The sequence below is a fragment of the Cinclus cinclus genome, chromosome 1, assembly GCF_963662255.1.
Source record: "Cinclus cinclus chromosome 1, bCinCin1.1, whole genome shotgun sequence".
Classification (NCBI taxonomy): Eukaryota; Metazoa; Chordata; class Aves; order Passeriformes; family Cinclidae; genus Cinclus; species Cinclus cinclus.
The window spans coordinates 39119180-39142486 of record NC_085046.1 but is presented as its reverse complement, the minus strand read 5'-3'; the positions used below and the strand labels follow the sequence as shown (position 1 = coordinate 39142486).

The window sequence follows — 23307 nt, the reverse complement described above, 5'->3', positions numbered from 1 at the left end:
CTTTTGAGAACCCTTAACAAGTGGCTGTGTGTTACCAGTGATCTCAGAAAGAAGCTGCACTGTACTGACAGACACTTTGTTCATGTGACAGACACTTGCATGTTGTTCTGTTTGTAAGGTCAGAGCCCTGCCTTGAGCCCTAACATTTATCATTGTGAGAAGTGCTATGCAATTTCAGTTTAACAATGCAGTTAAGTCTCGATACATTAGTTAAAACTGGGAAAATATATTTAAAAATTTGTCACATAGGTTTGTGTTGCTTTGTGCATTTGAGGTCTTTTATGAATTTATTTTATTTTTTATTATTTAAAAAAACGGTCCCCTAAGAAACCACACTAGATGTTTTCCCTGATATGTAGGCTTTCTTTTCTGGTGTTAGCACACTGGTGGAATGTCTTTTTGAAACTTGATGTTGTTTGACAGATGAGTAGTTAGTTTTAGATGATACACATAGATTTTGTTTCCTACTTCCTCTTCTAAAACATGTGAATTATATGAAGTTCGGTAGAGAGTCTCAGGAACTTAGAGCATCTGAAGATGACAGGAGTTGTGTAATTAATCTCATTCTATATAGCAACTTTCACTTTTATATTGTTGTTTATACTTTGAAAAGTAGGGAATACCAGGTTAAGACTGTCATAAGTCTGTTTTCCTTTCTGTTTGTGTACTCACTCCTAGTGTAGGTTTGTTGAATACAAGAATACTTCTTTTGAAAGTCAGTTTCCATTGAAAGTTGAAGTAAATGGCTATAAATTATAAGGTACTAAGTAATTTATTTCTTGAAATGATGCTACTAATAAATACTCTCTATTGGATCTGCATGTTGTGCTTTTCTTATTCTCACATTTGCTTGCTTAGTGATGTCTTTGAAAATTTCCTGTGGATTCTTGAAGATGGTTTTTCTAAAGAGAAGTCTTTTAAACAGATTTTTATTTTCTTTTATTATTTGATGCAACTACAGTGCTTGAGTGAGGTGAAAGAGAGATTTGATAGATACCTATATAATTTTCTTCTTTCTTCCTTTTTATTATGTAGATATGGTTTTGGACAGCATGATTGCCTCTGGCCAGCTGGATGAATCCATAAGAGAGAATGTGAGAGAGGCTCTTCTAAAGAGGCACCATCATCAGAATGAGAAAAAATTCAGCAGTCGGATTCCTCTAGTTCGGTCTTTCGCAGATATAGGCAAGAAACATTCTGACCCTCTCTTGCTTGAACGAAATGGTGAGATAAGTTGTAGCATCCAGTTCATACTAACCTGGTAAATGATGTTCTCACTGGGAGTTGAAGGAAAGGTCAGCTGATAATAACAGATAAGTGTTTCCTTCTGGGTGAGAAAAGAACTAACAAAATAAGAGTGTGTGTGATGTGTAGCTGTGGATGATATCTTGTAATTTATTCAAGTATTCTACTTATGTCTGTATACTATAGCATGCATTATTATTGTTTTGAAGTATAGTAGTAGACCTACATTGATCCTAATGTTTTTTTATTATATGCTTAAATAAAAAGTGCAATGTTTGAGGCATTTCAGCATGGTGGCATAACTTACATGTCAGATGGATCCTACTTGGTTTTTACAGTCTTTGCACAAGAGATTTAGTGATCATGAGGTCAGTGATGCTGACAATTACTGTGTTTTAACCCAGTGTCGTTATGTTCATTTGACAAGAAGTTTGCTATGCCAATGGTGAAAGTAGTACTGTGTTAGCTAGGACACTGTTTATTTTTATCTTGCTTTGTAGAGAAGGGTCTAATGGGAACAAAAATCCCAAACCCAAGAAAGGCATTAGCAATGTTCATAGAAGCTGCACCGCATCTTTTTTGAACCAGCTCCTGAAAATTTATTCTAGACATCCAGTCCCAAATGCCAAATAGCAATATGTACTACAGAGCATCTTACTTGTATTCTTGTGTTTTTATGGGGCGTCTGTTTTCATCTTTGTTCTTTATTTTATTTTTTCTTGCATTAAGACACATGGAATTTCAAATGAAATTTTTTACTCTGATGAAAACTTAATTCTGATTTCATGGATCACTACTTGAGGTGAACTTCATTTTATGTCTTGAAAGATGCCTCATTGCTTAGAATATGTTTCACTTAGTTAAGTGCTTGTTAGGAGCTACATGCACTGGAGTATTCTCCAGTGAATGCCAGAGCTTGCTGATAGTTTTTGTTAGCCAGTGAATATATGATATATGCTTAAATATTTCTCTAGTAGTTTCAGATTTATTTTTTCAAGAATGAAAATGCGGTTTATTTACCTAAGAGCATAATGACTTCTGTAACTCCTGACTTTCATGTTTTGTTCAGCAAACGTGAAAATTTCACACACACAGACTTGGTTTTGCCCATCCTTGAACACCTGTATCCTCAGGTGTAATTCTGCAAATTTGAGATCTCTTTCTTGCCAGTTAACCTTTCATGTATCAGTTCCATTTTTAGTGCATTTTATTCTTAATACTCTTTCTAGAAGAGATTATGGGATATATGCTGAAACAAGAAGTCATTATATATTATAATATGATGAACTCCTTGTCAGCATCTATGGATTTACTTTTCTCTTTATTATCCTTTGATAAACCTCTAAGAAGCTGGTAAAGCAAACAAGCATATGTGCATATTAGTTCTTAGGCTCCTTGGGGGGGAGGTGGGGTGTTAGGACATCTCACGTTCATGATTTGTCACAGATGTACTTGTGGAAGTTAGTTATTATTGTAGTGATTGTTATAGGCAAAATCAATCAAGTCTGCTCTGTTGGTCCTATTTTCTTTACTGCTTTGCAGTTTTGATGTTTTAATAGTTGAGTTTTGAGGCTTTTTTCCTTAAATCAGGCTTGTTATCTGTAGGATCCATTCTTTCATTGTTTGGAGGGAGGGGAATGTATGTGAGCTTTACCTAGGTCTGCTTTCTGCACCTCCTCCTTGTTAATTATTCTGAGGTTGTCCAACTTAACTGGTCTCTGTAGTGCTTGGTATAAATGTGAGAGTAAATGTGTTTAGGTTGCTGTTTCCTTGCTTGATGGCATGGTACGTGAAACCAGCATGTTTTGGATTTCAGGGATTGTAGGAGAAGCCATCAGTAATATTTTCAAGGAGACTGGTCATCCCAGGGAAAGTGTTTGTGGTAAATGGGAGAAATGGTATCACTAAACCTTTTAATGGAAGCACTAATATGAACATAAACAGTCTCTCTTCCTGCTTAAGGAAGAACTGAAATCCATTATAAACTCCAATCTGAAGGAACCATCACGAGACTGTTCTCTTCATATGCAATAATGGGACATGGAAACTAGAGCAACGAAAGTAACAAGGGATTTTGGAGAAATGTTTGATTTTAGGCATATGGGGCTACTGGTAAGTCACAGCAAAAGGATATGAAATAGGAGCTGTGTATCTCATTTTTGTGCCCTCTTCAAAAATATACATTAGACTACAGCTGTTTGGGAAAATTCTCAGTTAAACAAGACTTTTATTGGAAGACAGTTCCATTTAACACATGATCACTTTTTAAAAAATGAATAATTCTTTGTATATAATGGATAGAGTTAACTGAAGTCTTGTGATGTTTTGGTTGCTAATGATTTTTTAGTTTCTTTTTTGGATGGATTAACAGCAGCTGCTGTGCAATTTGGAATAAGGAATTCTAGAAAACTGAAGGCAGCTTCAAGAGTTAATTTTTTTTTTTGTTAATAAATCTTACTCTGACTTAGATATCTTCTCCCTCAGATCTTCAGCATTCTAATTAGTACTCTTTAGTAATTTCTGACTTTCGTAATGTCTCATATCAGATTTTCTCTTCCCTTACTTGCATGAGTATGACACTTTGGCCCATAAAGCTCGCAATTTACAATGTAAATTGTTAATGCGTATTTGTATCTGTGTGGGTTCGTTTTGTTTTGTTTAAATTTAATATAACCTATCCCTTTTGTAAGCCTCATGGTGTTCCATTTGTTTTATCTCAGGGGAAGGCCTTTCAGCCTCCCGCCACTCTTTGCGAACAGGTCTCTCTGCCTCAAATCTTTCCCTGAGAGGAGACAGCCGTTTGTCAGTTCTTCTCAGTTACCTTCTTCCTTCTTCAAGAGCTGGGACCCCGGCAGCCTCAAGGTGTACAACCCCCGTAACCACCCCTCAAAACACACCACCCTCCAGCCCTACCTGCAGGCTCCCGCCAGCCACAAGTGCCCAGCCAAGCCCACTTCAGGGCAAGGAATTGCTGGTGTCACCTGCCAGTGATGATATTCCTTCAGTAGTAATCCACCCACCTGAGGAGGACTTAGAAGTGCAGGAAAGCCAGGAAAAGAAGACAGAGGAAACTATTGGCAAAACACCAGGCAACTATTGAAATTTAAGCTGTCGATGTGTGATGCTCTCTGCATCTGGATCACTTGCATTGCAATGTTTTTGGCACAAAGAATATGATAACTATTACCTCTGCCTGCATGTTTATTTCTTCTCAGTTGTGACTGTCTTCTTGTTTGGCATTTTTAACTTTTTAGCTTTTAACTAAAGCAAGCAAAAAAATTCTTTAATTAACATTCATTTGTGTAATTAAAAAGGAATATGGTTCTAAAATCTAATATATAAGCAAAATGTCAAAAATGGTGGCCTTTTCCTTTCACTCACCTACAGTCCATAGCAGCTTTTGCTTTGATTTTGTCAATAGTTGAGTTAATGTTTTAAACCAGTGTTTGATAATGCTGTGATAGGTACAGCTGAAGCCATGGTAAAGTATTAGAGGTGAATATGAAGAGAGTTTGGAAGGATGCAGTTATCAGTGGCATTCACAGTTTAGTTGTATCATAAAGCATTTAAGCAGTTTTATTTTTGCTTTTGTGCTTTTTAAAACCATGACTGTTAAAACCAGTACTAGTTAGCTGATGAAATTGTCAGGTTCAGTTCACCTGCAGCTGTTTCTGGATAGTTCTGCATTGCTGCACTGCTTCAGTATCAGGCACTCCTTTAGCGTTCTGTTGTGTTCAGTATGCAAAATTAGAGACAGTAGTTAGGAGCTTGTAATTGTAGGCCAGAGCTCAGCAATTTATTATTTTATTATATGCAAAGCTATTCTTCTTTATATGTAAAAAGGTACATAGGTGTATAGATAAGTTGAAAGAAACTGTTAAAACTTTCCAACCTTTCTTGGAATGTTTTTAGTATAAGTTTCATAACTTGTGCATTCTGTGCCTGTACTGTTATACTTGCTTTACTTTTGCAAAATTACCACCTATTTAGAAACTTCAGAATTCTTCTTGGCATTGTGTTTTTAAGGGAGGATCATCTTTCTTTTTGGTCTTCAGGCTCTTCCTCCCCTTCCTAGAAATTTGTTTTGCCAAAATCTAGCTTGTCGAATATGCTATAGGCCTTTGTGTGTTGGGAGTGGGGGACTGATCTCCCTCAGTTCTTCCATCACTTGAGGCTTTGCTTGGTTTCTTCCTCGCTTTTTTAATAAATAAGAGCACAGTTGCATATAGCAGTGAAAGTATGCTGACAGAGGCTGTGGTTATCTGCCTTTTCACATTGGCAGCCAAGTCACTGGAAAGGAAAGAAATTATGTCATAGTTTCTTATCTTCAGTTGAAGTATAGAGGCCTCATCATGGCTTCAGTTCAGAAAAGCAAACACAAATCTCTTTTTCTGACTTCCTTATGGGAAATTAAGAGAATTCACATGATGATAATTTTGTCGTGGGTCATCTTCCAAATATGCTCCAAAATCAGAAGTAAAATAATACCTGTAATTTTTTTTCCAGTTCTCTTTCTCTGACAGGAATGACAGCATGCCAGATGCAAGATCTTTAGAATCCAGGAGAAGGCAAATAAACAAAGTTCAAGTACATGATGCTATTATTATCATCACTAATAGGGCTTTCTACTAGAATCTCCAAGTTAATGTTCAAATCACTTTTCTCATAAAGAAAAATTCTGAAAGGCATGATTGATTCCCCAGTTAATCCATAAGTCTTTCCAGAGAATGATAAACACCAGAAATGAAGATATTTTTGTTTTCTGGGGTTTTCTTCCCTTTTCTAGTTTAAGAAATCATCTGGCCACAGAAAGACATGTTTTTTCCTTAGAGGTGCTTTTGAAGGCATTCTCAGACTATGACTTCAGGGCTGCAACTGGACCAATCTCTGTCTTGGGAGAGAAGAGTCAAAAGAAAACCCTGACAAGGAAGTCAACTTCTTGTTATTAATTAAGGGGAAAACACCCCAACCTTCCTGGTGCATTCCAGTATAGGTTATGGTCTGTATCATTTCTCTAGTTATTCAGAATATTGCAGTCTGAATACATTTACACATCTGTATGATTGACTTTGGTTTGCCTCCGGTGAGCATGAGAAATTGTGTTAATTTTCTAATAGGTGACTTTTTTCTGTTTACATTCCTCCCTCATTTGCCTTGTATTATTCAGACATTTATTTTTTAGTTTGCATAAATAGCTGGAAGGTTGCTGAGCTTGCTGTGAGTTACTGTTAAAGGAGGGAAAAGAGACACACCTTTGGTCTACCACTTAATTTTGATCAGCCAGTCATCAGTTCATAGTAAGTCAACCAGACAAAGGCTTCTCTTAATAATGTTTTTAAATTTTGTCATCAGTTGAAGATCAGTATTTGCTTTCCCATCTTTGAACTGTTGAATAACGAATTCTGTAGGCAGGGCTGGGAAGTGAGCTGTGTGTGTCACAGCTAAAAATTGACGCTCTTAATTCACCAGCATCACTGAGGTTTCATAATGTCTGTGAACAACAGCAAAATAAGTGTTTTAAGAGGTCTTTTGGTCCACTGATAAATGTACTTTAAAACTGAACAAAATAACATTTACAGCAGCTTTCCTCTTACAGTAATTGCTTCCTGCAAATAGGAATTCACAAAAGTTTGCATATTTGCTCTCTAGTAGTAATTTGAACTTTTTTCATTTTTTGCATTAGAGCTGCATGGGAATTTAGTTTTAAAAATTGATTTTAATTTCATCAGATACAAATATAGTTGGCTTCATATTTAGAAGGTTTGTATTACATAATTTTTGCCTTTCTAAATGCAGTTATTTTGGAATAGTCATGCTTAGATGTTGAACTCATATTAGTCATCTTTTTATATGAAACAGATGTGAGACAAATACTGCTTTCTTTTTTCTGTAGATAATGTTAATTGGATTTTTGTGATCACCGTATTAAGTGTAGTTGGCTAGAAAAAAGCACGTGATCTTAAGTGAAGGTGTAATTACAAGTACCTTAACTTGACTTTATGGAGTTTTAATCCAAATTACTCATGACTCACTCTGCTGTAGTCTTTTGGAGGAGACAAGTGGTCCATCTACCTAACTAACATCAGGAAGAGTGCTGTGTTTTTCAGGATCCCCTTGGTAGCAATGAGTTTCATTGTCTTACAATCTGAAAAGTACTACTAGGTTGTTGTCCTTGAGTTTACATCTACTGAACTGGAGAAGAGGGGAAAGTAAGTTCTTTTATTAATGTGAGATTGCAATAGAAGTGTTATTAAAGAAGATAATGCTTTTGTTCAGAGTTTCTCTATAAATATCAGATTGATGGATGGGTATGTGTAATGAAGTGCAGTCTCATACAGAAATGCTTGCTCAGGTCTGAAAAGATGTGAGAGCAGCACTCTGTTCAGCTGCAAGGCCAACAGAAAGGAAAACTATTCACACATGGTTTAGGATCAGACAAATGTTCCTGTGTCAGTGCCAAAACTTGTGGGCCATAACTGTGACTAATTGGTGAAATTTTGAAGGCAAACCCTTTGGAATAATCAGTATCACTTTAGTACAGAAGTAACAAATAATTCTGCTAATATGTAGAATCCTTATTCTCTGTCCTTCTCCTTTATTGTCTCTCCACTTCTTGTTCTCTTGCTCTCAGTGCTTTTCCAGAAAATGCAAAATGATGCATTATGGTTCATCTTTCATCAGATAAAAACATCTTAAATCACCTGTATTGCCACAGAGAAGGGGGAAAAGTGATGAGGTTTATATGGCTAAACTTCTATATTATGCTGCTCTTCTGCAAACTGTTTAATATTTCTTTCTAGTTCTACAAACATGAACTCCTAAGCAGTTAATACTTTGATCAGCTGATTTCCTAGGTGGTTGATATGATTCTTGTGAAAAACACACAAATCTTGGAGCAGAAGAGTAGAATGTGTTTTTTGCTGTTGGGTTTTTGGTTTTTTGTTGTTGTTATGTTAGCTCATTACTTGTGCGTGTTAGGATTTATGAAGGAAATGACAGCCTATTAATTTGATTTGTTTTTTGCTTCAGGAAAAACTACCCACACCACTTACATCCCTAATGAACTGTAACAATGAAAATTAGTGGTAAAGGCTTGGGCCTGCATGTTTTTGTTGATATGATGACTTTTTGGGAGAGTTTTTGGGAAACAAATACAGGGATGAAATAAAGTGAATTCAGTTGTCATTCAAAATGCTAAAAAATGTCAAAATTGAGAACATGGGGGTATGCAAGTAGTTATGTGGCAGTAGTTATGTGGCAGTAGTTATGTTAGAACAGTACCCCAAAGATAGCCAGAGAGGGCTTAATGTATATCTAGAGAGATGCTTGACCTAAATACAGACTTTATCCATGTAATGCAATGTTTAGGCTTCAGTCTTTCTCTATGTGGTTTTGAAGGCGTGTGAAGTCATGTTCTGTTACCACAGCTGAAAGGTCGAGTGTAGACAAGCAAGAAGGACAAATGCATTTCTAGTGCATGTTAAACTGAGCAAGTAAAAGCTCTGTAATTCAAAAGGTGGGATTTGGGCTTGGTTTGGCATGCCTAGACCAGCTTTTAAATGTTAATTGGGTAGAGAGATCCATGATGCAACATAGAATTCAGTGTGTATGAATGCTTGGGTTACTTGCCTCTTGCACTCTTTACTGAACCTGCAATTCAGTGCTGCTGGCAATGTGACAAGATACATAACATGGTTTTGTTTTGGTGCAAGTGTTGGAGGGAAAGCTGTATGTTGAACTTGAAAAGCTTTATTGTGTGTGCCTCTTCACCTCAGGAGTATATTCCATATATGGTGGATAAATAGTGGGAGCTTTGGTCTGTTGATTGAAAGCATGGTTTGCAAGCTATCCTTCCTGTAGTACACTACTTACTTTTGCAGCTTAGTTAACTTAGTTGACTACATTCCTTGTAGTTGTAGCCTGAGACTTGCTGACACTTTTTACAATTGCAGTAACTGCTACGCAAGAGAGAAGAGGTGTTTGCATTTGGTATCTAAGAACTTCTTAGTATGGTGAAGGTGCTATATACTAACTACTGAATCAGTTATGATTAAAATGCCAGCAGTTATTTTTTCTGTGATTAAAGTAGCTGATGTCTTCTGGTGACTGTTCTGCAAATGGCCATCATTTGGGGCAATACTTAATTTTTTTAATTGTGTCATTTTTTTGACAATACAGTGACTTATTAATGTTGCATTTATGATACTAATGTAGGGCACTTACTGAATAACGTGCACTTTTGCATTAAGCAAGCTGCCACATTGAGTTTTGGTAGTGTTGCACACTCCATTCATTTCCTGCACCATTTTGAGTTTTCCTTTGTTTTAATTTAGGGCTATTGGCATCTCCACAGTCAGCACCTGGAAATTTAGACACCGGAAAAAGTGGAGATGTTAAAGGTACTGGGACAGGAGGAAGCAGAGAAAACAGCACAGTTGATTTTAGTAAGGTAAGTAACATTAAATGCCTTAGTGTTTGGCATCAATTACAACCAGCAGTTTTTGCTACATAGTTAACTTACCCCTTAGTTACATCTAAGACTTGTACCAGTGTACACATGAACTAGGTACTGAGAGATAACTTGTGTCAAATATGAACTAAGCTAAATGTGTCACATGTTTTGAAATTCTTCCCAGTGGGAATTGTTTGAGGATCTTCTCAGTACTTTGGTAACATAAGAGTGCAGCCGCTGTACTTTCTCATGCAGCTGGAGAAACTTTCACATCTGCTATTAAGGCTGTTATGAAAGCAGTTTTGTACATTGTATTGTAACTTCTTTTTCTAGAATTTTTTTGTTGGTTCCTTTTTTATTATTATTATTCTTTTTTTGCAAAGAGGGCCTTTAATAATGATTTGCTTTATATGTATAATGAGTTTCCTCTACAAAAATTGTTGTACATCTTAATAATTAGAAACATATAGTACCGCTTTCTGAAAGAAACCTTGTGAAAAATCTCTTGTATTTCTTTCGTAATCTAAAATTGCTGGGCAAGTTCAATTGTGGCTATTACTATAGAGTTCAATCAGAAGTGTGTCGTCTGTACTATGAAACACTGTAAGAAAATTATTTTGCCAAGTTAAATAGTTTTGTGCAAGAAAAGCTAACTTACACTGTAGTTCTAATCTAATCATGGCAGGTGCCATATATTCATGCTCCTCTGTCACAGTTTTTATATTTTTGCTTGGCCTGTCCTTGTGTACACCTGCCTTGTCTCCTGTTGGGCAGGAGTCAGCCTCCTGGCACTGTAGTTGTGGCACACTTGGTGTGGGACTCAAGAGGCCATCTGTAAGTTCTCTAGCCAGCAGTGTCACTGGTGCTTGTGTGTGTGTGTGTGTATGTGAACACAGAGTTCATGTCCTGTACCATTTTCTAATGCTCTTCTGTAATTATGTACATAAATAAAGGTGAAGATTTTCAGCCATTATATTCTTTATGGATGAAAAGATAAATATACTAATTATTTTTCAAAATTGTGACATACTTGAAACACACGGCTGCGAAATAACTTACTGCATTCTAGAAACCATGTGTAATTACATGAACTCTCCTTACTTAATTGTGCATAGATTTTGTTAATTTATGTCCTATCACAGAATGTTTGTCATGATAATATTAGAAAGGTGATTATGCAGTTTGGAGTCTTCTAGAATGTACTAGGTGTTAGTAATTCTAACTTATAGAAAATAGTTTATTATTATTATTATTATTTGGCTGGGTGGCTTACATTTTCTAAATGTGTTTGTCTTTTCTGTATTGTGGGGTATTTAATTTGCTTTTTAATTTTTTTTTTGTAGCATAAATGTCTAGTAAATTCTGATAAACATAATTATAGAATTCTTGCTAAGAAATGTAAGGGAATAAACACTTCTTTCATCTTTGTATGAATAGGTTGATATGAACTTCATGAGGAAAATTCCTTCAGGAGCAGAAGCATCAAATGTTTTAGTGGGAGAAGTAGATTTTTTAGAAAGACCTATTATTGCTTTTGTGAGGCTCTCCCCTGCAGTGCTTCTCTCGGGTCTCACAGAGGTTCCAGTCCCTACACGGTAAATAAATGCCTGAAAAGTCTGGCTTTACTTATGTAATAAGATAATAATATTTAAGATCTCAAATAGCTGTAAATTTTTGTATATACTGTATTAAGCTAAATAAATGTAGAGTTTTGTTTGTCAGTCATTTGCTGCAAAATTTGAAGGAATGAGATCTGTCACAAAATTCTCGGAATGCATTATATATATATATATAGATATAGATATATAGATATATAGATATATCTGTATACACACATACATATATGCATCTATATACATGTAAAGATGCTGTGTTAAGCAAGTGCAGGAGTTGAAACTGATAGCTGATTTGGAGTAGAAGCAATGAGTCTTCCAAGTTTGTGTTGACGTTTTAGAAATGGCCATGAAGAGAGATAGTTCCCTTCAATGTGACACAGCTTGTCAGTGGGGATGAGCACACAAATTCTGAAGGTCTGTCTAATCTGACCATCTGCTCTTTCTATACAAATGCTCTGCATATGAATGACTCAGGTGGTCAAAAACCAATTTTTTATTGTGTGCCTATATCTATGTGATTGACATTGAAGTAGTCAATCTGCAGCTAATACATGGAATCAGTTTTCAGTCTGCAATATGCTATCCTGCCTGGTGCAGTCACCCCTGCTCCCCCAAACCCAAAGATTTCACCAGTATACTGTGGGTATGTTTACCACAGGTGATCAGAATATCAAAATACAGGTCTCATGATGAAGGTAGAAGATAATTTCATCAATCATCGTGGATGACACTTCATTTTCTGTGCACATTGATGTATTGGGCTGTTCCATGGTATTTGGCATACGTTTGTACATTTATGTTGTTGGTGGGTGTTTAATGTTCTAAAATGATCAAAGTGTTTGTTTATCTTTGATTTTCAGCTTATGTACTCTTTTGAAGGGTAAAAATACATGTGTATGAGAATTTTCAGAGACTAGTTGACAGGACTGCTCATAATGTTGTTGGGAAATCCCAAAATTTCTGCATACAGATTACTTAATTACTGTAGCTAAATTGTGTCCTAAGTTTTCCAGAATGGTGTAGACTTACAGATCTGGAATAGCATACTTGCATTCAGAAGACGCATTCTCAGTTTCAGTTAGGTTAGTAGATTTGCAAAGTAGACAGAAGTAGACTTGCAAAAAGACAGAGCTTTTTGTGGTGTGAGTTGAAAGAAGGCCCTACTTTTTTTCTATGTGTTGTGCTTGGGAATGTACTTTTCATGGAATATAGGAAGAAGGTTGTGAAACAAATTACTGAGGTTTACTCTTTGGTTTGTATCCTTTTGAATTTTTGAAATGCTATTCCTGTTTAAGATTTTGGTGAGTTTTATATTAGGCACCGTTAATGCGCAAGGATCTGCTAATATATGCTGTGACCCAACCCCCAGATTGCAGCAGCTTCCCAGAATGTCACTTATTTTTAAGGTGTTGAAATATCCAAGTTCCCTTCCTTTCCACTGACATAAGACCAGAATATGACTATATGAGTATTCCCAAATGTATTGCAAGAAGTACAATAGGTGCATCCTGTTGTGCCATGCCCAGCCACAGCAGGTGAGGGGGGTTTAACTCCATGAAAAGGTGATCATCAGGGAGTGTAGGACAGGTCATAGACTCCCACTTAAGGGGTCTTTGCTGTTGAGAATGTCAGAAAAGCTTACAATCCAGAGGAAATATTCATTGAGCTCTAGTCTGTGGATTTCTACAAGGTTTAAGGCATTGTAAAAAGTTGAAAAATTAGGCTTAATGAAGATGTCTGTGTAATTTTGGCTCAGGATTTGAGTTCCTTCCCGTAATGACTTTAAGCTGGACCTTTTCACAGTGTTGAAGCAGTCTTTTAAGATCTGAAGTGGTAAAAATGGTATTTTTACTTCACCACTAAATTTCCTTTAATCATTAATTTGAAAGACCTCCTCTGGGTATATGCAGATCAGTCAGCCATATTCATCTGTATTACTTTCTCCACAGGTTTTTGTTTTTGTTGCTGGGACCAGCAGGAAAAGCTCCACAGTACCATGAAATTGGACGATCAATAGCAACACTTATGACAGATGATGTGAGTGATCTCTTTTAAATGCTTGTAGATAAAAGTCTAGAATGATGTATTTACCAACTGATTTCTGTAAATGACTTGGTCTAGTAGGTTAAAGAAAAAAAATCGACAAACTGGTTAAATGAAGAGCTGTAAACTTATTTGTTTTTTGTGTTAGTGAAGTAGATAATGGTAAATTAACTTTCCTCCTTGTATGTCTTGAAGAAATCCTAAATGAATTTCTGAAAAAAAAATTTGGCTTTGCTGTATAGATTTCATTTTGGTGTTAAATTGGTTAACAGAACTGTTAAATAGAACTGCATATGATTCAAGTCAGTATGTCAGAAAGGACAGAAGAAGCTGTGCAAGTGCTCAGGACACAAAGTTTTAAAAATGTATGCAATTGAGTCAGCATAGTTTGTTTTTTTTTTTTTAATCTAAGCAAGGTCAAATAAATAAAATCAGAATTTTAATAGCTTTTTGAAGTCATGTGTAGAGCCCTATTGCTTTTAAAGACCCAGGGAAGGGAACCAGGGCTTTCTAAGAGTGTTGCCATGTTACTGAGCAAAATTAGGATGTTTTGATTTTGACTTCACATTGAGCGCCACCTATTGAATTGCTGATAATTTTTAAGGTTATCTAACAGAAATTCAAGTACTTGTTACTCTAGAACAACTTGACCTTGGGTAATGTAAACTAGAAATTTGTCATTTTGCAATTGGTAAGGAGTCTGGGAATACAGGTTTTGTTCAGTGTGAGAATTGAATATCAAAAGCTCTAGTAGCAGCTTCTGAATTTTTTTTAGATAGGCTGGTCTGATTTTTAGGAATACTCTAGATTACTGAAATAGAAAAAAATATCAATTATTTAATGGTCTAAAAAGACCTGATAGACTTCAGAGATCTCTAACAAGATTAGGAGATATAATGATCAGATGGAATGGTATTTGGAGAAAAACAGTTAAGGTTTCAAGTGTGCAGAACAATTTAGGATCATCTTCTGCAAGCAGTTTTTTATAGCAAAATAGCATTTTTTTTTCTCTCTTTGTATGCAGTACATCTTGGAGTTCATGTTGTACTATCTATAAAACAGTGTAGTTTTTTTTTTTTTTTTTTAGTAGGATTGCTTTCATGTGCTTTCTAAATAGCCTTCTAAATTAATTAAGGTAGATGTATAAAAATGCATTATTACTCTTATTAAAAACTTGTGGTTTGGTTTGAAGCTTATTTGAAATATTTTTTGTCATGATTTAGCACAGCATAGTGGTACAGTGGCTGTAGGGCAGAATGATTCAGACAATAGTACATGAACTTGATGTCCTGAATATTGAAGAATAACTTTTCATTTAATTTTAGAAATGAACTCAATATTAATTTTGAGTTTGAAGATAAAGCTTCCATGTTTTATGGTCCATAGGAATGTGCATACCAATAGTTTTTAATTTAAAACTATGTAAGTAAAGTAAAAGCCAAACTTTCAGGGACCTACAAAATACTTTCCATGCCTTTTTAAAAGTAATTAAATGTAATCATTATATAATTATCAGTTCCTCTTTCAGAAAAATAAAATAAAAATGAATGTTGAGTACTTTCTTCTTGTAGGTTTTCCATGATGTTGCCTATAAAGCAAAAGACCGAAATGATTTGTTGTCAGGAATTGATGAGTTTTTAGACCAAGTGACAGTCCTGCCTCCGGGAGAGTGGGATCCATCTATACGAATTGAGCCACCAAAAAGTGTTCCTTCTCAGGTAAAAGGGGAAAAAAGTTCCCATCTGTCTTGTAGTGTTTTTTGTAAACTGAGCATAGGATTTGAGCTGCTGAATGTAGAGGGACAATCACTGCCCTCGTCCTGTTGGCCACACTCCTCTTGACATATGCCAAGATCTCACTGGCCTTTCCGGCCACCTGGCCACACTCCTGGCTCCTATCCAGATGGCTGTAAAGAATCAGCAAAGTTCCCACATCCATTTTGCAAGAAAGTGAATTTACGTTAGAAAAAAAAATTAAAAAGAAATTAAGAAGGGGAAAAAAGGGCATTAATCCGTTTTCTGCTATGCTGTTAATTTTATTTACAATATTTCCTTTTGAAATACTGAAATAAGTTAATGTGAGAACTAGAAGAATTGGTGAGAAATTGTACTTGAGTTCATGTTACGAAATTTTACTGCTAGTCTAGCAAGAATAATCAGCAAGAATATTTTCATTATTATACGAACTTCTGTTTGCATGAAGCACTGATTGCAGTGTTGAATGTGTTTTGGATAGCGTATACTGTTCACAGAATGTTTATGGAATAGATAAAAGTCTATCATATTGCCCAGTTGTGATGATGCAGGCTTAGAATGAGGGCTAAGGAAAGTAGGTCCTTAGAGAGACTTTCTTACCCTCCTCCCTCTTTACAACTTATAGAAATTTGGGCCTCCAGGATCAAAAGCAGGTGACAGACCAGTACTTTTGGTTTAGAAGGTTGACATTGGTATTGAGTCCAGTGGTGGTTTGGCAGAGTGGGTGGAATAGAATGGGGTAACAGCAGTGCAGTTTATCCATTATTAGCCTGAGGTTACCATGTAACTTGTTTCCAAAATAAGCAGGGCTCAGGGTTTTTTGGAGGAAGGCTCAGCTGAAAAATTTATGGGGAGCTGGTAAGCACCTTGCTCAGCAGGGGAATTACTTCTCATTTATATTTCAACTAAATACTGTGTATATCATAAAAAGAGGTCAGATTTTTATGCATGTTCAATGTTTCTGCTCTGGAAATGGATGAAGAAAAAATGTATCTAAAGATTTCTGTCTCATGGTTGAGCCTCTACTGTGTGTTGAAAATCTAGGCTTTGTTTCATTGTGTTGCAGGAATCTATTTATTGAATAGATTATTAATATTAATTATTAATATCTGTAGATGCAGGGAGATGAATACTGTTGTGCAAGGTACTAATAAGGTCTTCCAGGCAGTGTTGTACAGTTCTAGTCATCTGTACTCAACAAAAGATTAGTTTGGAAAATGGAGGACTGCTGATGAGCTGGGAATATGAAAAAGGGTGTAGTAGGTGTAGAATTTCTACACACTCTCTTTTAATTATACTTTTTAGTGTAAAAGCAGACTCAGAGGTTTTTTATTCCCTTTTTTTCCCCTGTCTCTTCTGTAGGAGAAAAGGAAGGCACCTAAATTTCCAAATGGATCTACTCCTACAGGAGAGGCTCTTAAAGAAGAAGGCCATCATGCTGGACCTGAACTTCAGAGAACTGGAAGGTGTGTTCACTTCCCTAAATGAAATTAGTTTCTTCGGTAAAGAAATAAAAGTGATAAATCTTCATCTTAACGATTGACATTTAAATGTTAAAAAATTACGGTACAAGTGTCAGAGCGCATCCTTTGTCCTTTTCGAGTGTTGGATTCTTGCCTGTAAGTGCCAATGTGCTTAAAGTATTTTCAAGCCTCTGGCAATGTTTCTCAACACATTTGCGAAGGATTTCACATAAGATGCTGCGTAATTTGACTAACTGACTTGTAAGAGTTGGGTTTTAAATTTTAATCTTCAGGAGCATGCAATTACCATAATTACAGGAGGAATATGCAATTTTCAGTGTTGGGCTAGGTACTAAAAAATTCCATTAATGCAAATCTGTTTTATTAAGCATATATTAAATGGAAAAAAAAGAAACAAAAAGTGATGAAAAGTAGTTTTCTGTTGTTTAGCTTTGGGTTTTGGTCAAGTTTCTTAGAGATAAAATAAAATTGAAGGAATTTCTTTCAGTTATTGTTAATTCAAAAATATTTTCTAAAGAAGTCTCCAACATTGTAAATACCTGCTTGTGATTAAACGTTAATATCTGAAATGAGAGTAGAGATTAAATCAACTGAAAAACTTTGGAGTATACGTACAGTATTGTTATCCCCAGAATAATAAACTTCCAAATCAAATGCATCTTTTTCATACATTTGTGAGAAAGACATTACAACATTTCTGTTGATTTTTACCATTGGGGCTTTGTTATAATTACTTTTTATTGTTTTTGTAGCCCGTATGTGAAGCTCACAAGTTCATTTCTGCTCAAAGAATTATCTGTAGATAAGGCTTTTCATTTTTTCAGGAGTGTTAAGGAGTTTTTTAGTCATTAAGAAGAAAATAAGTTTCTTTAAATGCAAATTAATATCTAGTTTCTTAGAGTCTTTAAGATTTTTTTAAATTACTTTTTAAATTCTTGAGAGCAATTTACCCAGCTGAACAAACTTACATATATTTGGTTTTATTCTTACATTTATAGAATATCTGTGTATTCCAGATAAGAACACTTGAAAATTATAGACCTAAATTTATTTATTGACGTAATCATATTTATGTAGAGAATTCAAACAAAAAGCTTCAACTGTATGTTGTAGTAGTAATATTGAAATGCATCAGTGCAGTGATCTGGGTTGAGGTTTTTCATATTTCTCTGTTCCAGTGTTCTGCATATCATAAAACAGATTTGACTTAAAGAATCATTTAGGTAAAATTGTCTCTGAAGTTATTTTTTTCGGTATCTAGCCCATATATTAAAAAATAATAAAAAAAAAACCTTAGCTTTTAAAAATGTGGGTAACCTGCTTGATTGTATTTGGAATACTGCTGAATTGGAATAGCTAAGATTCTCATTTACGGTTTTAATTGTTATGCTTTAATCTGGATTATGAAATAGCTAAATTGTGCCGGCAATAGGCACTGGCAGTCATGTGTAGCCCATAGTTTTGAACTAGGTAGAATCCTTTAGTGTACAGTTTGACGAGTTTCATCTCACCTATTTAGGCTTTTTGGTGGTTTGATACTTGACATCCAAAGGAAAGCACCTTTTTTCTTGAGTGACTTCAAGGATGCATTAAGCCTGCAGTGCCTGGCCTCGATTCTTTTCCTATACTGTGCCTGTATGTCTCCTGTAATCACTTTTGGAGGGCTCCTGGGAGAAGCTACAGAAGGCAGAATAGTGAGTACAAAGAATGGTAGTGGCCAGGCTTTTAGACCTTCAGAGGCAAGTCACTGTGTGCATTTGTCTCATTTATTTATACTTGTATTTGAAGAATTTACCCACAGCACTTGATTAGCCTGCCTCAAAGCAGATCTTCCCCAAAAGGTAATTGCTATGGAAAATGTGGGGAACCTATGTGAACAGGAGAAGATGCACAGGGGAGGTGAAAAGTGTTTATCCTGCCTTATTGGATGAATGGCTTCACGAATTGAGAAAAGGCTTGCGTTGCCTTCTTTTTGGCTGCTTAAGAGTAATGAATAGTAGCAAAGGTGCACCATCCCATTAGGCCTACTTTAGGCAAAGTCAGAGGCTCAAGGTGGATAGCCAAGAACAAGTACTGGCCTTGAGTAGTAGGCCTATGAGGATGATAATAATGCCTGCAGTGTGTGGCCAGCAGTCCATTTATGAAACTGACAGGTTATGTTTATGCTTGCACTAATACATATGTTGTTCACAATAAAGTGTCTGAGGTTTATCAGCAGAAAATACTCTTCATTGTAAATGACTCAAATGTCAACCACATGCATACAAAATTTTGGTAGAGTTATGTTGGGCAGTAGGTAATACCAGCACCTTTTTCACCAGAATGACATTGCACTTCAGTTTTTGAAGCAGAGAAAAATGACTTACTATCAGCATTGTTGGTAACTTAGTGTCAATTGGCTTATGAGTAAACTAGTTTGGAGTGTATTTTCTGTTTTTAAATCTGTCACAAAGAAACAAGGCTCTGTCCTTTTGTGGGAGGGAAGGATGTATTCAGAGATGTCCTTTACAAATGCTAAAATTCTGTTGAAACTTATAATGTTACAAAGTTCATATTGATATTTAATGAAATTTTTAAGCTTGTACTATATTAGAATTTAGTTAACTATTCTCTTTCAATTATTGCTGTTGACTCAGATATTTGTTTATTGATGTAGCACTTCAAGCTGATAGACAATATAGAAATCAATTATGTATTTTCTGCGTGCTGCTTTTGCCACTGTAAATGTAGGAATGATTATTAGAATGACAATGTAAATTCTGAATGTACAACATGTATAATAATGAAAGTACTCTCCTTTCAAAGCTTGATTCTCAAACACCTTCTTTCTTTTAGCTATCTGGAATTGTTTGCGGGTTTGTTCCTGCCTTCAGATACTTGGTGTGCATCATTGAATAAAACATTTAGTTACTGCACACACATGTTCAAGCACAGTAGCTGACATTGTAAGGTACACAGTTTGTCTTTGAAACTTTCCCTCGCATTCTCAGAGGCCATCACCTCCACAGTGCTCCTGTCCCTGCCACCCTGACTGAGAGCCCCAAGGTTAATGCATTGACTAACCAAAAACACTAATTCAAAGGTAATAGAACAAGAGACTGGAATTGTATATTTTTTCCTAATGTTATGAACAAAGAACTAATTTTTAATAGCCCCAGTTCAGCAAATCATTTTGACCATTATCAGATGCTTTCCTGAATTGGAGCTCAAGTTTGCATAATTCTGTTTTCTTAGGCTTGCATAATTTCAAAATAGCAAATGCTTACAAGTTCCACCAGGAACACTGTAATTCCATTACAGGAATCTGTAATCCATGACTTCTCATAGTGGTATGTGGTATAATTAATTATTTTCAAATAAATATAATATAATTTATTATTTAAAATCCTGGCCTCTCTCTTTTGAGGTGCGATGTCACTGGGTATTTTTGGCAGAAAATATTATAGGGAAACATTTAATTCAAGTACTGAAGTACATACCTTGTAATTCCATGAAAAGAAATGCATTACCAGGTGGGACATTGGTTTACTGCTCATCTATTTTCAGTGTCATGTATACATAAACCAATATACTTCAGTAACTTCCCCTGCACCTTTGCCTGTCAGCTTTTTCTATTTTTTTTCTTTTGTAATGCTTGGTTGACTGATGCAGGTTTGATACAGCACACTGTAGATATGTTGCAAATATAAATATCAATTTTCTTTACAGAGTCCATTAATTTTTTCTGTAAACAACATGTTGAGTAACTATTTTAGTTTTTTTCTTTGTTTGTTTTTTGTTTCTTTAAAAAATTGTATAATTGTTGGTATGCTTTTCCTCCAGAGCTAGCAGGGCTAGCAGCTTGTTCTCATGGTTTTGGATGGCTTTGTTTCTCAGGGTTGAAGTTTTCAAAATCTTGTCCATGGTATTGTTACTGCAAAACTGTGTTGAGTTTTTCTTGTCTCAGACATGGGTATTAATTGCAATGTGTTTATGTCTTGTCTTGTTTCTAAGTTAATGCATCTTAAAGCTGTATTTATGAAGATATGATGCTAATTACTAACCTGAAAGGCAGCAAAGTTACAGCAGCTTTTTTTCCCCCAAACAGAGTGCAATAGAGTCTCTCTTTGGAGCCTCATTAACTGGCATTGCCTATTCTCTGTTTGCTGGGCAACCTCTTACTATCTTGGGAAGCACAGGACCAGTTCTAGTATTTGAAAAAATATTATTTAAATTTTGCAGGTAAGTGATGTTTATATTGTCTTGATGCACTTATTAACATTCTAGCCTGTTACAGTTGCTGTAATTGAAAGCAGATGTGCAGTAAATCTGTATGTCCATGAATGTAAATACAGTGGCAAGAGACTGAGAAATTGATACAGTTTGACAAAGATGTGAAGCACCGGCAAACCTGAGTGAGAAAATCAGTGATAAGAAGTGGCAAGGACTTAAATAAAAGTTATATTCTGACTGTGTGAAGTTGTTGGCTTTGCTTCTGCAGGGATAAGCAGAGATCGATCTGCCCTCTAGGAGAAACCATCTGGGTAGTTCTGGAGAGATCCATCCCCATGATGCTTCCCAAGCTAGGTAGTTGCACTGTCCATTGTAGAAACACCCTGCAGTGTTGCTTTTCTTTTGTGGGGGATGAGACAAAATAAAAAAGTATGCTTCCTTCAGAGCTAGTATCAAGCATGAGAAAAGTGCTGAATACCTATAAAGCTTGTCCTCAGTGTCTTTTCAAATATAATGTAGTACAGTTGGGGTTTGGCTCAGTTAACGCTTTCTGTTTCTTTCTTCACACAGGGATTATGGTCTTTCCTACCTCTCCCTGCGAACCAGCATTGGTCTGTGGACTGCATTTCTTTGCATTGTGCTTGTAGCCACAGATGCCAGCAGCCTCGTATGCTACATCACTCGATTCACTGAGGAAGCTTTTGCAGCACTCATATGCATCATATTTATTTATGAGGCATTGGAAAAGCTTGTTCATCTGGGAGAAGTGTATGCCTTCAATATGCACAATGATTTGAATAAACTGACTTCATATTCGTAAGTACCAAGTTTCTGTCTGTCAGTGAAATAAATAGGAAAATCTAGAGAGACGTATTGTTGACTAAATGCCAGTATGTGGCACTTGCAGAAAGGGTAGGGGGAATACTAGGGGTAATATTGGCATGAGAAACCTCCAGAAAATTCTATTCAGGATGCTGTAGAACTGAATTTTCTGTGTTAGCTATGGGTGGTTGGAAGGGATAAGGGCCCGTTACAAAGCCTACTTGAATGCAGCTTTACTAAAGGTCAGAACAGGACTTCTGCCTTGCTATTTCTAGGAAGTATGGCTTCATGAAATAGGATGAGTTGGGTTACCAGCTCACACCTGCCAGATGAAAATCCTGCTTGCTGTTGCTCAGAGAAAATGGCTCATTTCTCATTGTTTAAATGAAATAATTTAAATGCTAGTGCTCCCCTCCTGTTGGAGATGTGCATCTTCCAACTTGAGTTGTACCTGTGTGGTCACAATATGGGTGAGAGACCCCAACGAAGTCGTGTCTGTGCACGTGGGGTGAGGTCCCTGCTTGTTGCACTGGGCAGTCATTCCCTAGTTGGAGAGCAGAGTAGTCACTGTCCTGCTGGACAGCTTCTCTGCCTGGCCAGGGCAGTGATCATCTTGCACACAGGGAGACTTCTGGCAGTGTCAAACCAGGTACGAACTACTGTGTTTCCCCTCCAAGATCTCTGCTCACTTTTACAGTCATTCAGTGCTTCTTCGCTACTTTCTTTTTGGGGGAAAGTGCAAGCACCCTGTCAGACTGCTTCTTTTATTCCATTCACACTTGACATTTACACTTACTTTCCTGTCATAACCACTGTTAAGACCAGGGCACATTGCCAGGAGTGGGCTGTGGGAGGACATTCACTTCCTTATTTTTTCCTTTCTACTGGCTGCCCATCCTTCTGTTTCAGTGGCTCTGGGTCCTCACTGGACTTGTGTGGGCATGTTGAATCTACTGATCTGGCAGAAACTGTACTGTAGCTCTTCTGGCACTTGGCACCTGATTGTGCTTTTTTAACTTGGTTTAGCTCTGTGTTTTTTGGGACATGCTATAGTGTTCAGTTTGGGTTTTTCCTGCATTTTTTTTCTCTCACAAAGCTGTAGGAGATCTAGCTGTTGACAATTGCCTTCCTCCTCCTTTTGCTCTCCTTTTCTCCCCAGTCTGTAACCCCCAGTGGGGAAGAAGGTGCACAACAAAGCATGTTCAGTTAATTGAGCCGCAAAACAATCTCAAATACTCTTACGTTTTCTCTGGGTGTTTTTTTTCTTTTTCTTTCTCAGTCTGGATTTCTGCTTATCTACTTGGTAACATACCTTATCTTCATTTCCTTTGTTGAGAAACTTGTCAAGTCTTCCTTCAGCATGATTGTTGCTGCCTCGACCAACAAGTAATGATGATTTGTCTCATTGCTTATTGTTGCAGTTTCTTTCTCTTCCAATGATTCTGTATTGACAACTACTTTGTAGGAGTTACTACTTTCCACTCCTTTCCCTTTTCCATTTGCTGGTACTTTAGAATTCAGTTAATAAAAGATTTGTCTACTTAGTATTTTTTAAATTCCCCAAACCTTGTGCTTTATTAATCTAGGTTCTTTTTGTCCATGCACACTTAATGTTTTTTCCTTCTTTACTTTCACACCAGGATGCAGATTTTTCCCTTCCGTGGTTCATTGGGGTTTTC

The 23307-nt window shown here is 36.3% G+C and overlaps 1 protein-coding gene across 9 annotated transcripts in view; it reads left to right on the top strand.

Annotated features, from left to right (window-relative positions):
* The window catches only part of SLC4A7 (solute carrier family 4 member 7), a 69560-nt gene that overhangs the window by 32041 nt on the left and 14212 nt on the right, over positions 1 to 23307 (top strand). For 3 of the 9 annotated variants that reach the window (XM_062496380.1, XM_062496388.1, XM_062496414.1), the window contains 10 exons: positions 1036 to 1224; positions 3966 to 4334; positions 9579 to 9694; positions 11135 to 11292; positions 13263 to 13350; positions 14928 to 15074; positions 16473 to 16576; positions 18114 to 18288; positions 20682 to 20815; positions 21377 to 21622. In XM_062496380.1, coding sequence (XP_062352364.1) covers positions 1036 to 1224; positions 3966 to 4334; positions 9579 to 9694; positions 11135 to 11292; positions 13263 to 13350; positions 14928 to 15074; positions 16473 to 16576; positions 18114 to 18288; positions 20682 to 20815; positions 21377 to 21622 — 1726 coding nt within the window. Of the gene's footprint in view, positions 1 to 1035; positions 1225 to 3965; positions 4335 to 9578; positions 9695 to 10471; positions 10532 to 11134; positions 11293 to 13262; positions 13351 to 14927; positions 15075 to 16472; positions 16577 to 18113; positions 18289 to 20681; positions 20816 to 21376; positions 21623 to 23307 lie in introns of all 9 variants that reach the window. The other 6 variants (XM_062496423.1, XM_062496404.1, XM_062496439.1 and 3 more) reach the window with 4 other exon arrangements.